Source organism: Chaetodon trifascialis, chromosome 10 (assembly GCF_039877785.1).
Source record: "Chaetodon trifascialis isolate fChaTrf1 chromosome 10, fChaTrf1.hap1, whole genome shotgun sequence".
In the NCBI taxonomy this organism is placed as follows: domain Eukaryota; kingdom Metazoa; phylum Chordata; class Actinopteri; order Chaetodontiformes; family Chaetodontidae; genus Chaetodon; species Chaetodon trifascialis.
The window spans coordinates 16,226,857-16,244,724 of NC_092065.1; the positions used below are offsets into that span (position 1 = coordinate 16,226,857).

Consider the following 17,868-nt stretch of genomic DNA (forward strand, 5'->3'; position numbering starts at 1 on the left):
AAGTACAGCTGGAATTATTAGTTGATTTGCAACTATTTTAATAATCATCAGTCATCTTTCATGGTTCCAGATACACAAATATGAGGATTAGCTGTTGAAAGTGCTGTTGAAAAGCATTTTCAGACAGCAACATCTGTTATTCAGCCTACACTCATTGATATAAATGGGGTAGACATAATAATAGAAACACCTGACACCTCTCTAAAACAGACAGACATGTTGGGGAACAGAAACAAATCAGATCAGGAAGGAGTTGACAACAAGAACAGCCAATGCCTGCAGTCATTTTTTAACCTTTAATGGAGTTAGCGCAAGATCACAAGTTATTGATTTCATTGTCTCAAGAAAAAGAGTTTTGTTATCTCGAGATAACGAGATAATCAAGCTGTTATCATATAATGTAGTCAAATATGTTTTTTTGATCAGGAATATGCACCATGTAAATGTTTAAACAGGAAGTCAAATAAAAGCAGCTCGCGCCTGAAAGCCCTGATCGTTTCAATGAGAAATGTTGCCACAAAGCAGCTTCCTTCTCTGTGTGCTCTTCCCATGAAAATACATTTTAGTTTCTTGTGTAAAGGGGTCTTTGTTTGTGGCCTGATTTTTTTTTTTTTTTTTTTAACCGTGCCGTGACATCGCTTTACTAAAGAGACGATCTTCGATTGGAGATTTTAAAAACAGGATGTGCGTCATTTCTCCCTTTGGGGGTGTTTTTAGTTTTTCTGTTTTTTTAAGGGGTTTTGGGGTTTCAGTGAATTCTCCCGCCAGAGTTACAGTTCGTTCAAAACAAACCTTCATCTTTTCATTTTCCTTCGCATATGCATGAATTCACCCTGAAATAAAGTCTGAATGTGGAACCCAAACAGCAGGGGATGTTTTTCTTCCTAGTCATCACCAAAACGTTTAAACTGTACCAGAATTTGAAAACCAAATCCCCTGTTTGCGCGTGCCAAACAGTGACCTAAAATATAAAAAAAACATTTTAAATTGCACACGTTTTTGTACAGGCGACCAGCAGCTGGAGCTCCAGGCTGCGGACGGTGTAAACCCCTGGATGTTTCTATGGGTGGAGACTCAGGAGCTGCTGCTCCAAAATATTAGGCACAACGCAATTTAGCGGAGCTGAACCAGGAGCAGCTACATCGGTACATGTCCCGGATCCTGAGCGTTATTTGGGTCGCTTAATATCAAGTCCCACGCGTCGTGTTTCAGCCTGTCTGCATTACAGATCAAGGTAAGAGCCAGAGGAGCTGAATGTTATTTGGGGTTCAGTTAAGAGGAGTCAGCCATGACAACTTCAGCACGACCGCGAGCGTTAAGTGTGATAAAAGTGAGGCATGTTACCTGATCTACCAGCCCCAATGAAAGCCCCTATGACCGTCACTATCCGCGGGGCAGATAGGTCAAAGAAATACTGCTAAATATCGATCGATTTAAGGTGAAAAACATGAAAGCGATGCTTTGTGTTGCGGGGGTGACGTGTCTGTTTGGATGCCTCGGCCAGAAGATGCTACAAACAAGCTAACGTTATCTTCTGGCGTCTGTAGGCAAAACAACCACACAGACGAGTTAAGGGACCACGAAGTTCAATCTATTCGACATTTAACAATGAGACGGCAACAATTTTGATAAGTTAAATTTTACAGGTTTTTTCAAACTTTTAAGGAAGCGTCCGTGTCTGTCGTGTTTTAGCTGCCTTTAGGTTCACGATAGCTTAAGTTAACGTAGCTAAGCTGCAGCTTGTTAGCTCATTTTTTCACCATAACTTTCACATTGTACGTCCAGCTTTCAGCCAGATATTCTTTTAACACATTTCATGTAAAAGCTAACCAGGATACACGGGCTGATATTGTTGTTTACCCATCACTTAAATGCCACCACAGCTGGCAGATGCGTACTGTGGAGTAATGTGGCTTTTCCTTTGTCCATTAAACGCAATGGCTGAATTTCGTCTTTGTCTGAGCAGATTTCATCACTTTATTAACAAGGCATCATTGACTCCTTCAGTCCTTTACACTATCAGCTTGTGTCAGTGTTTATTACTTTTCATACTACTTCAGTATCAGTCGTTTTTGTTTTTTAATCATCATTAATAAATTCAGTGCCATTTGAACTTGTACCGCTGTGACCCCGGGAACAGGTCTGCCTTGTTTGAGGATAAGCAGCACACCCAAAGCAAGCTCCTTTATTTTCTTTACACACTGTGTAGCTCCTGCAGCCCCATTCCTCACCTATAGACTGTCACCTGTAGACATTTTGTCTGTTTTGAATAAGGGCTTAAGCATATCACAATCACATTAAATCAGCTCGCATGTGCACCAACTCGAACAAGGTGAACCAGGAGTTCATCTCCATGCACATTTTAAGGGATAAAAAAAAAACAAAAACGAACAAAAGTCATGTTTCAGCTGTTGCCATCTTGACATACAAGACAGGAATAAAAGCAGACAAATATGCAGCAACATGCACGGGCACAGACCTGAACAGAGTTTACATCACAACAGACAGACAGGAGGAGGAAAGCTGGTACAGGATGGACCCTCCTCCCATATCTTTCCCTATGGTGTATCCGTGTTAATCATGTCACTGTCTCTTTGGTAATTTATTTTCCCAGAGAGATGAGTCAGGCGGAGCAGGTGCCTGAGGATACGCCTGCATACCTCAACGATGAGCCGTTAGCTGCAGGTACGTTCAGTCGCGAGTGTCCTTTGACAGTGAGGCCTTTCTGTTTATTCACCCCCATGTGTTCAGAGGGTGTGTTGTTGAATAGTTTTCAGTCAGAGAGCGAGATGTGGGCCAAACTGTATGAAAGGATTATGGGTTTGACTTAGTGATGAGATGTTTCTGCCGTAGTCAGCTGCTATGATCGTGTCCTTTCTTCGCCAAAAACATTTTAACTGTGACTTTTCTGCATTTTAGCAGATTACAGTATTGACAGGAGTGCACTGTGTTTGATTTCAGCAGCCCATAAAATTAAAATCTAATCAGTTAAACTGAAAGAGCCAAACAGAGCTGTTAAAAAAATGTAATGATCGTAGAACTGAAACAGTTGGTTCATTGTAGATCTGTCAAAATGGACCAAAAATGACTTTGGACTTTGGTTAGAAAATAGTCAAATATGTAGTTTGGCACATTAAGTCTATAACGAGAGAGACATACTATTTGTATTTAAACATAAACATGTTTTAAAAGATCAGCATACCTACACATTACAAAATAAACAAATACAATAATGTCCTCTAACATGTTGTTGAATTATGCACTCGTTTCAGCTTGACCTACATTTCATTTTCAATCAATGGAAGTGATGTTGTGTGCAGTCTCCAATCGGTGCTGGTCCATGTGTACTAGACGATTTGAATGTCCCCCGTTGACTATGGACCCTATTTTGTCACGTTTTTGTGTCAAAGTGACTGATGGAGACAACAATTTATTAAGTTTTTTTCAGTATTTAGTGAAAGCACTGCAGCCACGAAACTGCTGCAATGTAACCCCTCCAGGCGGTTGGCATCATCAGTGTAAGCCCGCTAAAAGTGCTCATTTTTGCCACTGACAGGCTCAGACTGTTCTAGTTTGTGTCTGGAAACATCAGGTTTAGCAATCCATTAATTTAGAAAATGATCAGATAAATGTAAATAATTCTTGTAGCCCTAGTTTGTAGCATTTCTGTCCTCTTTCTCCTTGTTGTTATTTGTGACGTATTGAATCGTAAAATGTTGCTCCTATTGTTTTCAATCAGATAACAACAAAGACCACCCACAGACACAGCCAGGCATGTTCGGCAGGTTGGCGGGGGGCTTGTACGGTGCCACCAGGGGAGCTTTAGGCGCAACCGTGGGCGGTGTGGCCTGGATAGGAGGAAAGAGCCTGGACATCACCAAGACCGCCGTCAGCTCTGTCGCCGCCGTGCCTGGCATGGGAGTGGGGCTGGTGAAAGGAGGAGTGTGTGCCGTAGCTGGAGGAGTGACTGCTGTCGGCTCTGCGGTGGCCAGCAAGGTTCCTGTAGGAGGAGGCAAAAAGAAAGACAAGTCTGACTGACGTGGAGAGGCAGAGTGTGAGCGCACATGGCTCGCGCTGTGTTTGCCTGGTTTAACATTCAAGAGCAGGAAAAGAGCAACAGAGGACTCAAAACGTTTCGTGCACACATTTTGGTGAGGGGTCTGTGCTTTGTTTTTTGGTTGTTTTTTTCTTTAGGTTCAGTTTTTTTTTATGTGATCGATGGTAAACCCACATTCATACAAGTATATGGAAAGGACCTACAAAACAAGAACTAACAAAGACTCTCCTGCTCTGTTGTTAAAGAAAAACACACCAAACAATTATCACCCGTGCCTGAAATTGTTCAAATAAAATGTCCATGTTTCATTTTTGATAAGAAGCCACAACACTGTTTTCTCACTGCAAACTGTTACATTTGTCACATTAGTTAACTTTGGAACCGGAGGATGAAAGGTCGGGGTGTAAATGCACTTAAATTTCACTTGCAAGACAATCATTGATCAATAACTGACAAGGAGGAGTTTCTGGGAGATTGGGGAAGTATTTCACCGTCAACTGACAAACACATTGGCCAGAAAATGAGTAATGCGATTAAATCACCTTCCTGTTCAGTTAGAAATCTGAGTTCAGGATTCACTAACGAACAGAAACGACTGATCAGAGCTGTGATGTTACAAGTACAGTCCAGTTTAATATCTCAACCTCTTGCTGGCTGTGGATATTTCACTTGTGAATCTTTGGGACAGTTTAAATTTTCTTCTGAAGTCGCATCGCCCTCTGGTGGCCACACTCAGCTCAGTGGGAGGCAACTCATACTTTTGATATTGAATCTGATTCACTGCAATAAATACTGTGTCATGATAGAAGAGTATTTTCATTTGATTGTATAGAAGACACTTCTTTTGACTAAATCTATATTTTGATAGTTACTGTGACGTGGGATAATGTCACCATCAAATCAAAGTAAATGAGATATGTAACATCTCTCCTTGGAAAAATAAAGCTGCCACTTTGGACACAGAAGCGTAATGATGACACTTTAGCTCTCAGCTAATGCTCCTCCACATCACTTAGGGTCGCTGTGTTTACCATTGTAGGAATCTGATGGCTGGCTTTCTTGACATTACATTCAGAATTTCAAGTGTTGTGTACATTTTTAAGGTGACAGACCTGTAAAAGCACATTTGATTGAAAACAGGCATTTTTGTAAACCTATCTTTAATTGTAAAATGCCATTTGAGCCTTGTATGATGCAAAACAAATGTTTCAAAGCTTTTATCAGTGTTGCAGATTGTTTGGTTTACTGAACAATGAGAATTTATTTAAACTTGGCAATAGTACATTCAAAACTTGTTTAAATAAAACATGCTGAAGGTTGTCTATGTATTGTGTTCCATCAGTTACAAAATAAAGTCAATCTTAAGTAAACATTCAGTATATAAACCTTCATAAGGTTTGTTTTGAATGACTCGAACATAAAAATTTCACTACATTATTATATGTTGATATATATTAATAAATATATAATCGCTCACAAGCAAGGATGGAGTGAGGTTCACCACTTTGTGAACACATGATTGTACAAAGGACATAAGGACATAAGCGCAGGAACTCAGGCTTTTACACAGTGTCCAACTTCTGTGGAGTTGGGGTTGTAGTTTAAGAGAGTTGAAGTAATGCTGCAAATAGTAGGACTTAATTGCTTCTTTTATTTTCTACCTATACAGATGTGGGGTTTCAGAAGAACTCTTTTCTGTACTGTTAGGGTCTTCGTTGTTCCAAAAAAAGTGTCCAGACCATAGAGATTTTAATGGTGTTCTTGAGTTCACATTAATGCTCTAGCTGTGAATGTAAAATAGATAAATAAATAAAATAAAAAACATCAGAGGCCTACATCAATCACGTAAGATTGTTTTTGTGAAGATGTGCACAGTTGATAACGTCTTTGTGATGCTGCATTCAGTGTACTGTATATAGTGCACAAGTATACAATTTGTTTTAATAAAGTACCATATCGTTATATGCCATGTTTAAAATACTACAATTAAAGCTGCAAAAACTAAATCACCTCTGGCACCAAAAGTAAAGACAGAGTCCTTTTACAACCTCTCACAAGATAAAGCTTTATCCTAAAATGTTGGATTTCATTAATGGATTTCATTAATACACTTAAAAGTCTGGTCAGTAATCAGTGTGTCTGCTGACCAAGGCGACACAGACAGAGCGCTGGTAAGATTTCATGAATGTTATGAGGTCATGACTTGATTCTGAGATGACATCAGGACATTTAAATGGGATAGCTACTTTTATTTACAATCAACATTTATTGAAATGTCTACTGTGTTTCGTTTTGCTAAAGAAGAGTCATTTTAAAATCGTAAGTTAAATATTTTTACTGCCAATGCTTCCGGCTTGTTAGAATGTCACCAACATTAAAAATATACTAAGCACACACATAATTATAAAGTATTTACAGCACAGCATAGCCAATATGTCTTTAATACAGATTTTACTACAATACATCCATTTCATTGTGCCTGTAGCACATTTTTGGCTCTTCAGACAATAAATGTCTTTCATTTCACACCAATAACAACTGAACCATGTTACTGTCCCAAATCTTTTACTTAATGGTCCCAGCCAAATTCTTGAGCTTGGCGCGGTGCTGTTTACGGCTCAGGTGCGCTCATGATCACAGGTCCAACAGAAACCACAACCTTTGGCTCTGATCTCTCCTGGTCCACAGTCTTGACATCTCTCTCTACAGACAGACATACAAACATGGTAAGATTAAAGTGCACATTGCTCCTGAATTCTGCAGATTCTAAACTCATCTCTTACTTTTTCGGAAGCATGATGGTTCACAGGAGCGTCCCAGTCCAGCAGTGCAAACAGCTGTACTGCAGTGAATGTACACCTGAAAGGGGAAAACAGTGTTGGCAGAGCAATACAAAAATATTCTGTCTATACTATATATATATATGATACTTTTCATTACCTGTTCCTTCAGGGGTTCCATTGAATTGGGGTCCACAAATGTAAACATTTTGAAAATGAAACGCCTGTAGTGACTTGGGAAGTCCAGACCAGAGGAGGGACCAACTGGAACCAGTGTGGACAAGTAGCGATCATCTCTGTATGGACACCTGGATGGAGGTAATGACAATGAAATAAAATTGAATTAGAAAGTCTGTGTTATTGCAGCCTGGTGATAATACGGGTGTTGACATTATCACCTATTATCTCATCAGCAACATTTTGTTTGCAGTATATATGTTGGGGAAAAGGTAGTAAGAAGCTGCAGTACAGAAATGTCAAAGATATGTTTGAGGCAATTTAGAAACAGTGTCACCATTTCATAGTTAGTCCACCACAAAGAGCACGGATAAGTTTATTTTTCAACTTTCACTATCCCGCTCTTGGTTGCTCTTTAAAATCCTAATTTAGACGATTTTTGGCTGATGCATCATTTACAGATTTTTAAAACTCTCTAATATTGATATCAGTATTGGCTTGAAAAAAATTATTATTGATCAGACTCTCGATTTCTGAAGATTGTAATGAGTTCTCAGTGTGCAGACCTGACAGCAATGCGTACTTTCACAAAGATCCAACATTTTGTAAACTGGTGTTTTAGTTACCCGTCTATCAGAATGTCCCACTGGGGCAGACTGTGAGCGTTGGGGCTTGTGGTTGTCCAACAGCGACCAAGAGTCAGGACAAGGTTGGGATCTGTCCTTTCGAGGAGCTGAACCTCCACGTAGACAGGGTCCCTCAGTACTTTGGACACAGGATAGTCTGCTTCCGTGTAGAATGAGCTATAGGCCACATCCGCTGTTGGAGCAGAGATTTTCAGTGTGACAGCCAACATTATCAAATGATCTACGAACATGGCAATACTGAAAGGCTAACATACACTTACCTTCATTACAACCCTTTGCATTGCATTGTCCGTTAGCCAGTCTCAGGTGTACTCTGATGGGTCCCAGAGCAGCAACTTGAAGAGGCTCTTGGATATCCAATACATCAACAACCACAGCTTCAACAGAAGTGCCAATGTACCTACACTGGAAGTGCACACTGGAAAAAAACAACTGACATTAAGTTTCTTGGTCAAAACTTTTATTTTGACACTGCAAACATCTTTACAAAATGATCACCTACTTAAAGCTGCTATCCCTGGTAATGGCTCCAAGAGGCCCAACCCCAACTTCATATGAGGAAGACATGCTGTTCTCATAGATTATAACACCAGGCTCCTCCTACAAAAGGTACAAAAAATGGGATAACAATCATTCAACGCTGTCTTTATTGGTTGGAAAATAGAGAAAATCAAGGTCTTACCATGACAACAGAGCCACAGTCAGTTACGGGAAATTGGTAGATGGCAAACTCTGAATTAGAGTCAACATGTGTACAACGTTGACCTTGTCCCAACAGTGAGATTGACTCGAGGTCAAGGTTGGGCAGAGTGGCATCTCTGGCCACTACCACAATGAACTGGGCGTCCTTGGTGCACTGGACAGTCACTGTTGAAACAAAACAGGCATTGATAGGTTGAAAGATTAGATATTATTGACTAAATGTGAAAAACATGAAGCCTTTTTACAAGATTATTCTTAAAGTACAATCATGCTTAAACTTTTTGCATACTCCATTGACAGTGCAGAAAAAAAGTTGTCTTTGAAGAGAACAACAGTCTTTTCAAAACCTCACCTGCCTTTCCGAAGTAGCACTGTTGGCCATTAAAGCAGCAGTTTATGGCTTCACATCCGGCAGCTGAGATATCCTGAGGTCCACATGGGATTCTTGTGTTTTCTGCCACCTCACAACTCTGGACAGAAGGCTGCGTCACAGCAGTTGGCCTTTTCACAGAAGTTGTCTGTGGCACCGCAGGCTGCTGTGGCTGAGGGACCTGCGGCTCCTGTGGAGAATCATGGAATCTTTGAGGATAATGAGGAGCCTTTGGCGGTAGACCTGGTTGGACCTTGGGTGCTTGAGGATACTGAGGAGCCTTTGGTGGTTGTGGACGAGAAGGGATCTGTGGCGCCTGAGGATACTGAGGGGCCTTTGGTGGTTGTGGACGTGGAGCAAACTGTGGCGGCTGAGGATACTGAGGAGCCTTTGGTGGTTGTGGACGAGGAAGGACCTGTGGTGCCTGAGGATATTGAGGAGCCTTTGGTGGTGATGGTGGTGGAAGGACCTGTGGTGCCTGAGGATATTGAGGAGCCTTTGGTGGTGATGGTGGTGGAAGGACCTTTGGTGCCTGTGGAGGTGCAAAACCCTTTGACATCTGTGGTGCAGACCAGATTGAGTCCTGAGCTTCTACCTCTGTCCCAACTAAGCACCCGAGCAGTGCTAGTGCCACTAAAGATGTGGCACTCCTGTGCTTTGCCATGGTTCAACAGCAGTTTGACCTGGACAGTCCCCAAGTGTACCACTGACAGGTGCTACCACATTTATATGTGACTTAAAACCCCACCTCAGTGGTCAAATCATCACCAATCACAGCTTCCTAAATTTTCAGTAGCCACTTAAAAGCTTCAAGGGAGTATTATGTAATGTTTTATCACATTATTCAGGTGATGGATGATTCCATAAGCCATTTGGCAAGTTCACAAGTTCAGCTGTATGAGTGGGGCAAGAGGATAAAAACACGTGTCCTATCGGATCAGGTCATGAGTGGATGACAGTTTGACATTAAAGTATTTCTTGACAAGTCACAAAAACCTTTAACAAAGGTCTGTGTGACCTCACTGTTTGTCATCAAATGTTTATTTTGCTGGTGCATGATAGCAAACATATTGATCTTTCCTCTGAATCTGGAACAGTTTGCGATAATATGCACTTCAGCCCAAACTGCCTGTCTGTGTATGATTGCCTCACTGCTGTGTAGCCTATTATGAGCATATTCACTCATACTACCATTATTTAAATATCCATGCTGAAGTTTCTTAAACAGAGAGCCTTAAATCCACTGCAAGACAAGCATGCCACCAAGTTTCATGTCAGCATAAATGCATCTGTAAGTCTAGGAAGACATTTGTAGATATGAGCCTATACATTATTATATAATTATTGTAGCTAACAAGGTAACAGATGAAAAAGGTACAGGTCTTTATTATCTACTTATAGTAACTGCTGATTGTACAATGGTGTGGGGTAATAATGATGATAATATGACATTTTGTAAATACTTACAGCTAAATCAATTTTCTAAATGAATTTGAAAACTAACTTCCCACTTGGTCCATATGATTTTGCTGAGTCAACATCAGCAGTCTTTTATCGTTTAAAATGTGAATATCTCACTATGTGGTACTGATTTATGGAATGTTTGTGTGAGAGTGTGATGGGACATTTTGAACACTGAAAAAGATTTCTTACATGTACCTACATTTCATTATTTAAACATTTTTTATGCTAAGACTGACTTAATGTGTGCAAACAAGACTCTATTCTGTCCACAGTAAGATTGATATTTTTCACTTAAGTGCAAAATGATAAGCTTCCTTCCTCGGCCTTACTCACATTTCTTCTCTTAAATTCCATTCCAAATTCCAAATGAGAATCTTAAACATACACTTGATGGCTACAAACATGATATTGCACCAACAGACTGACGCTAAAGCTGCATGTCCCAGGCACACTGCCAGCATCCTCACCAATAGATGATCAGTGTAGCAGGAATGGAAATAAGAGACAGAATTGTTCTTGGATGCAGTGTAGAGGCAGTTTGTCATAAATATGGAAAATGTAAGATCAGACTTATTGAATTCTTGTCCGTCTTTTCAAGCCTCATCTTTTCACTTTTAACTTAAGAGGAGGAAAGGCTTTTAGAATGAGGCCTGACACTAATTGTTTGATAATGCTATCTCAGGCAGTGTTGGCAGGGTTTGTTGGAGTTTCCCCAAATCCAATAAAAAGAGCAGGACAGAACAGCTAATATATGTCTAGACTCTGATAGCATCCAGCACCTGCCTTCACACAGTGAGGCAATACCCACAAGAGATGCTCTAATCGTCAAAGGGGCTCTTTCTCACGTGTCCTGTAAACCTATAATACAGTGTAGTTAGTTAATAATGTGTTCCTTGGCTTTGGAAGTTACTACTGTAGATAAATTATAGCAGATAACACGCTGTCTAATCCATTCCTTACACTTCTGTTTTTGTTCTTTTGATTTTGGAAAAGCAAGGAGAAACACCCTTAAAGTCTTTACACTGGCAAAATGGCATTAAAATCCTAAACTGAAAATTAATTGAAATTGAACTGTGTCCCGAATTGTTTTTAACTCAATACACGTGTCCATAAAAATATTGTAGAGAGCCCTGAATATAATAGTACTATACATAATTAGCTAGCTGATAACTCACTAACCACTTGGCTGTTGTTAATCGCCTAACATGATGTATGCTAAAGCTTTTAAAATTAGATCACGCACACTGTCCAGGACAATCATGCACTAGATTTGACCAAAATTTCAGACATAATGTAATTTGCCTTGGATATCTAATTGACATTTATGAAGAAAGACAGCTAATCTTAGCTTTTAAGCTAACATTACTGTATATCTGGCATACGTTACTCAGCTAATAACAATTATTGCTGGGTGTTATGACACTGTCTGATGCTCCACTACAGGAGGAAGATGGGATGTCACACAACAAGTGATATCTCTCAGGGAAAATTAAGGAAAATGACAAAACAAACAATGGAAAGTTCAAATTTGTGATTACACTTCATCATAGCTGTAAATAATCTCAAAGGTCTCCTCTACTAAAGTACAATGTTTTTAAAATGTCAGTTATAACACGCCTTAAAGAAAATTTGAAGTCCTTAGCGAAGGTTTAAATTACTGATTATCACAATCAGTTGGAAATTATTCAGTTTGCAGAATCATAGTGTTAAAATATTGACCCCTTTTTCCAGTTCTTTCTGGGAACAGAACTCATACAATCTTCCAGAAAATGAACTTTTTTAGCATCATAGCTGGTAAGATCCATGTTGTTAAAGAGAAATCCACCCGAAAATAAATTTCACACTATTTCTACATAGTTGCACAGCTTCACTTGAACTTAGAACTTGTGACAAGTCTCTTTCTAGGCTGAAGGACACAGACAGACTGTGGTGGTGAGCATGCTATGTCAAAACAAGCCCTGGAGCTTCTCCACAGAAAGTGAATAAAGAACAAAATATGATACTTAACTTTAAGTCTTTTGTGCTACAACCTTATACCTCTATACAACAACCTTCTGGACAGCAATATTGTAAATACTGTTTATTCCACAATATACCTGACAGCTGTAGTCACGAGTTCCTTCACAGATTAATATTTTATATACATAATATATGATAACACAACACAATGAATACGATGCATCTATAGATTAAATCACACAATTTACTCAAGCATGTAGTGATAAATGAACACACAAAGTTGGCCCTCTTTATAATGAGTAATAATGAGTATAAAGAGTTGCATTTTGCTGAAAATACTTTTTACGAGTAAAAGTACAATTTCAAGCATGTATTATACATGTATTTTTGCAAAGTGGTACTAATGTATGACTTGCCCTATATAAAGGGTCCTCGACTGTACAGGATAAATTTAATCAAAATTAAAACATTTTTTCATTTTGCCGCTATCATCTTTTTGTTACTGTGTCGACACTTCATGTGTTTGCTGACAAATACTGTTCATAGACTCTGTTGAGGACAGGACAGTTAGGTCCAATACAACACTTATGACTCATCTCCAGAAAACATTAAACAAAAAATTAATTATGATTTGTTTTATTTATCATTTGGTCATTCCCGTCATTCTTAAAAAAAATTCAATATTAAAATCAACAGTGAATCTTTATTAGAATAGCACAGATTCCCGGAAAAATAATCAAATATAATGTAATGCGTTATTGTTTCAGATCATCTGTTGTATCTCCTGTTCTGTTCTGTTGTTGAGTCTTTTCGAGTGATGTTTTCAAACACATTTTCTTGCAATTTGGAAGAACATGATTTACCAATAATAAGGTACTTTTGTGCAGTCTAATCCATATAATATCTTTGTGAATCTTAAAATGCATTTTACATTTATCTTTGTTGACAGAAAAATGACAGACAGTAGGACAGAGTAAGACAGGAGTTCCTTTAACTATATGCTTATTTTTATCCTGTAGGTAATTGTGGTATTGTGCTGAATTTCATCATATTGAGAGACATTTATGATATTCTGTTTGCCTCCTTTATGCAAATGAGGGTTGACAAAATAATCGAAACACTTTTAATATATTGCAGTCCAATTCAACTTCACCATTAAATACCTCCTCAAACACTGCCAATTAAACCACTAAACACCTTGTTGACATAGTGTTGACAGGATAAAATTCCATTAGACTGTAAAAGTGTGTTTTACGTTTAAGTAAGTAAGCTTTTAAAGCACATCATGGCCAGTTATATTGAATGCAAACATAACTACAGTAACTTGGCGATCTTCCTGCAGCACACCTTTACAAATACGTGCATTTACCATTAGTAACTGAACCATGTTAATGTCCCAAATCTTTTACTAAAACTTCCCAGCCAAATTCTTGAGCTCGACACGGTGCTGTCTACGGCTCAGGTGCACTCATGATCACAGGTCCAACAGAAACCACAACTTTTGGCTCTGACGTCTCCCGGTCCACAGCCTTGACATCTCTCTCTACAGACAGACATACAAACATGGTAAGATTAAAGTGCACATTGCTCCTGAATTCTGCAGATTCTAAACTCATCTCTTACTTTTTCGGAAGCATGATGGTTCACAGGAGTGTCCCAGTCCAGCAGAGCAAACAGCTGTACTGCAGTGAATGTACACCTGAAAGGGGAAAACAGTGTTGGCAGAGCAATACAAAAATATTCTGTCTATACTGTATATATATATATATACAACTATAATACTTCTCATTACCAGTTCCTTTAGGGGTTCCATTGAACTGGGGTCCACAAATGTAAACATTTTGAAAATGAAACGCCTGTAGTGACTTGGGAAGTCTAGACCAGAGGAGGGACCAACTGGAACCAGTGTGGACAAGTAGCGATCATCTCTGTATGGACACCTGGATGGAAAGCAGAAGAGCTTAGCGTGATGACACAGAAATTAAAATGAATTAGGAAGTCAATGTTTTTGCATTAAATCTATGACAAAAACTGAACATGTTGTCATATGAATTACAGTGTAAACTGATGATTTGTTACCCGTCTATCAGAATGTCCCACTGGGGCAGACTGTGAGCGTTGGGGCTTGTGGTTGTCCAACAGCGACCAAGAGTCAGGACAAGGTTGGGATCTGTCCTTTCGAGGAGTTGAACTTCCACATAGACAGGGTCCCTCAGTACTTTGGACACAGGATAGTCTGCCTCCATGTAGAACGAGCTATAGGCCACATCCACTGTGGGAGCAGAGATATCATTCAATGTGACAGCAAACATTATCAAATGATCTACGAACACAGCAATGCTGCAAGGCTAACATACACTTACCTTCATTACAACCCTTTGCATTGCATTGTCCGTTAGCCAGTCTCAGGTGTACTCTGATGGGTCCCAGAGCAGCAACTGGTAGAAGAGGCTCTTGGATATCCAATACATCAACAACCACAGTTTCAACAGAAGTGCCGGTGTACCTACACTGGAAGCGCACACTGGAAAAAAGAACTGACATTAAGTTTCTTGGTCAAAACTTTTATTTTGACACTGCAAACATCTTTACAAAATGATCACCTACTCATAACTGCTATCCCTGGTAATGGCTCCAAGAGGCCCAACCCCAACTTCATATGAGGAAGACATGCTGTTCTCATAGATTATAACACCAGGCTCCTCCTACAAAAGGTACATAAAATGGGATAACAATCTTTCAACGCTGTCTTTATTGGTTGGAAAATAGAGAAAATCAAGGTCTTACCATGACAACAGAGCCACAGTCAGTTACGGGAAATTGGTAGATGGCAAACTCTGAATTAGAGTCAACATGTGTACAGCGTTGACCTTGTCCCAACAGTGAGATTGACTCGAGGTCAAGGTTAGGCAGAGTGGCATCTCTGGCCACTACCACAATGAACTGGGCGTCCTTGGTGCACTGGACAGTCACTGTTGAAACAAAAACAGGTATTGATAAGTTGGGAGATTACAAATTATTGACCAAAGCAAATGTAACAAGACTAAGATTTGATTCACTATTTGAGAGTTTATTTTAGCTGTGCAATGAGCCAAATGCAAACATCATTATACTAAGATACTCATAATGACAGTTTAAACATCTTTAGCACCAGACTAGCACCAGTTAAAGTGCAGCCAAAGCTGACAGGAATGACAGTTTTACAGATATTGAAAAAAAATAAATTGTGTCCTGATCAAGACACCAGAGGAAAGGTCATTAGGATTCATCCCCTGGGGAGCCTGAATAGCTATCCAAAAATTCATGACAACACATCCAATATTTTTAAGATATTTCACTCTGTATGAAAGTGGTGGCATGAACAATATTGCCATTGCCAGAGCCATGATGCTAACATGGCTGAATAACAAAATTAGACTATAATTGATCTGATTTTTTTTATTTATTTATTTTTTTTTTCAGGAAAGGTTATCAAAGTCAAGCATATGAAAGAATAATTTAAATAATTTGTTCTGCTGTGCTGAAGGATGATAAATCAGGTGACATATTGGCCTCAATTGTAAAGTTACTGGATCTGAATCATACTTTTGAACAAAAACAACTAGAACAACTAAAAGCAACTCTGGTTGTTGTTTGGTGAACAATAATAGCCGTGTCAAAAACCTACCTGCTTTTCCAAAGTAGCACTGTCGACCATCAAAGCAGCAGCTAATCCCTTCACATTCGGCAGCAGAAATATCAGGAGGTCCACATGGGACTCTCTGGCTCTCGGCCACGTCACAACTCTGGAAAGAAGGCTGCTTTGGTGCACTGGGCTGGTAAATGGAAAGTTCTTGTGGTGATGTAGGTTGATGCGGTTGATATGGTTGAACTGGTTGATGTGGTTGATGTGGTTGATATGGCTGATGCAGTTCATGTGGTTGCTGAGGTTGATATGGTTGATGCGATTCATATGTTTGCTCAGGTTGATATGGTTGATGTGGTTGAGGGGCCTGCGGCTCTTCGGGAGACTTAAAATCAGGAAATGTTCGAGGATATACTTGCGGAAACTTTGATGCTTGAGGATACTGAGAAAATCTTGATGGTGCAGGAGGTGGGACCTTTGGCCCTTGAGTATATTTTGGAACCTGTGGTGCTGGAGGAGCTTGGATCTGTGGTCTTTGAGAATACTGAGGAAGCATTTGTTGCGAAGCAGGTTGGACCTTTGAAACTTGAGGATATTGAGGAGCCTTTGGTGGTGGAGAATATTGAGGGAATTGTGGCCATGATGGAAGAATTTGTGGTGCTCTATCATATTGAGTCTTCTTTGGTGGAGAAGGTTGGACCTGTGATGACGGGGAGTACTGAGGAACCCTTTGCAGTGGAGGAGGTTGGATCTGTGGTATCTGAGAATGATGAGGAAAACTCTGCAGTGAAGGAGGTTGGACCTGTGATGTTGGAGAGTACTGAGGAACCCTCTGCAGTGGAGGAGGTTGGACCTGTGGTATCTGAGAGTGCTGAGGAACCCTCTGTGGTGGAGGAGGTTGGACCTGTGGTATCTGAGAGTGCTGAGGAACCCTCTGCGGTGGAAGAGGTTGGACCTGTGGTATCTGAGAGTGCTGAGGAATCCTTTGTGGTGGAGGAGGTTGGACCTGTGGTATCTGAGAGTGCTGAGGAACCCTCTGCTGTGGTGGATGTTGGACCTGTGGTATCTGAGAGTGCTGAGGAACCCTTTGCAGTGGTGGATCTTGGACCTGTGGTATCTGAGAGTGCTGAGGAACCCTCTGCAGTGGAGGAGGTTGGACCTGTGGTATCTGAGAGTGCTGAGGAACCCTCTGCAGTGGAGGAGGTTGGACCTGTGGTATCTGAGAGTGCTGAGGAACCCTCTGCAGTGGAGAAGGTTGGACCTGTGGCACTTGAGGGTACGGATCAGCCTTCGGTGGTGATAGAAGTTGGACCTGTGGTGGCTGAGGATATTGAGGAGTTTTTGGTGGTGGAGGACGAGGAAGGACCTGTGGTGCCTGCGGAGGTGCAGAACCCTTTGACATCTGTGGTGCAGACCTCTGCCAGATTGAGTCCTGAGCTTCAACGTTCGTGCCAACTAAGCACCCTAGCAGTGCTAGTGCCACTAAAGATGTGGCACACCAGCGCTTTGCCATGGTTTAACAGCAGTTTGACCCGGACAGTCCCTAAGTGTACCACATATGAGTACTGCTGCATTTATATGTGACTTGAGTAGATGTTTCAAAAACCCCACCCCTGAGGCCAAATCACAACTAGTCACAGCTGTTTATCTTTTCATTAGCCATTTAAACGCTTCAGAGGTGTATTGTGTAATGGTTGTTTTTTTTACATTATTCAGGTGATGATTTGATGAGCTGTTTGGAAAGTTCACAAGATCAGTTTTATGGGTGGGACAAGGGGATAAAACTCATTTCCTATCAGAGCAGGTCACTGGGATGAGTGGCAGTTTGACATTAAAGTTTTTATTGACAAGTCTAACATTTGGGTCACAAAAACCTTGAATGAAGGCCTTTGTGACCTCAGGCTTATTTGTCACAAATAAGCAAATGTTTATTTTGCTACAGCACAATGCACAAGATTTAATTTCAGTTTAGTTAGAGGTTTGTCTTGGACTTACTTGAACTAAACAAAGGAAATCTTACATACATGCCGAACTTTGCAGTAATGATGGCTTTAATGAGCCTTCCTGCAGCTTGCTAAATGTCTTCA

General features: G+C 40.3%; 4 protein-coding genes across 4 annotated transcripts in view; 1 reads left to right on the top strand and 3 right to left on the bottom strand.

Moving 5' to 3' along the window:
* The window catches only part of LOC139337058 (kelch domain-containing protein 10-like), a 76,974-nt gene that overhangs the window by 42,085 nt on the left and 17,021 nt on the right, over positions 1 to 17,868 (bottom strand). The gene's annotated exons all lie outside the window — the stretch shown is intronic.
* Positions 716 to 5,896, top strand: tmem263 (transmembrane protein 263). Its single transcript, XM_070973013.1, has 3 exons — positions 716 to 1,234; positions 2,615 to 2,685; positions 3,740 to 5,896. The coding sequence occupies exons 2-3, from the start codon at positions 2,619 to 2,621 to the stop codon at positions 4,036 to 4,038; spliced, it is 366 nt and encodes a 121-aa protein (XP_070829114.1). The 5' UTR covers positions 716 to 1,234; positions 2,615 to 2,618; the 3' UTR covers positions 4,039 to 5,896.
* Positions 6,830 to 9,397, bottom strand: LOC139337252 (zona pellucida sperm-binding protein 4-like). The gene is made up of 7 exons (XM_070971762.1): positions 8,716 to 9,397; positions 8,344 to 8,528; positions 8,164 to 8,261; positions 7,922 to 8,079; positions 7,641 to 7,833; positions 6,998 to 7,145; positions 6,830 to 6,916 (listed from the first exon to the last, which is right to left on the bottom strand). The coding sequence occupies exons 1-7, from the start codon at positions 9,395 to 9,397 to the stop codon at positions 6,830 to 6,832; spliced, it is 1,551 nt and encodes a 516-aa protein (XP_070827863.1).
* LOC139337250 (zona pellucida sperm-binding protein 4-like) lies at positions 13,769 to 17,294 on the bottom strand. Its single transcript, XM_070971759.1, has 8 exons — positions 16,686 to 17,294; positions 15,824 to 15,971; positions 14,944 to 15,128; positions 14,764 to 14,861; positions 14,520 to 14,680; positions 14,236 to 14,428; positions 13,949 to 14,096; positions 13,769 to 13,855 (listed from the first exon to the last, which is right to left on the bottom strand). Exons 1-8 carry the CDS (start codon positions 17,292 to 17,294, stop codon positions 13,769 to 13,771), a joined length of 1,629 nt encoding a protein of 542 aa, XP_070827860.1.

Bases quoted from the DNA above. Each gene is read 5' to 3' on its own strand.
- LOC139337252 (XM_070971762.1), bottom strand. From the start codon at position 9,397: ATGGCAAAGCACAGGAGTGCCACATCTTTAGTGGCACTAGCACTGCTC. The intron at 8,262-8,343 runs GTAAGACCTTGA...TACCTTTTGTAG, and splicing joins ACTGTGGCTCTGTTGTCATG to GAGGAGCCTGGTGTTATAAT. The intron at 6,917-6,997 runs GTAATGAAAAGT...TTCCCCTTTCAG, and splicing joins TGGAACCCCTGAAGGAACAG to GTGTACATTCACTGCAGTAC.
- LOC139337250 (XM_070971759.1), bottom strand. From the start codon at position 17,294: ATGGCAAAGCGCTGGTGTGCCACATCTTTAGTGGCACTAGCACTGCTA. The intron at 15,972-16,685 runs GTCCAACCTCCT...TCCATTTACCAG, and splicing joins AGCACTCTCAGATACCACAG to CCCAGTGCACCAAAGCAGCC. The intron at 14,862-14,943 runs GTAAGACCTTGA...TACCTTTTGTAG, and splicing joins ACTGTGGCTCTGTTGTCATG to GAGGAGCCTGGTGTTATAAT.
- tmem263 (XM_070973013.1), top strand. From the start codon at position 2,619: ATGAGTCAGGCGGAGCAGGTGCCTGAGGATACGCCTGCATACCTCAAC. The intron at 2,686-3,739 runs GTACGTTCAGTC...GTTTTCAATCAG, and splicing joins CGATGAGCCGTTAGCTGCAG to ATAACAACAAAGACCACCCA.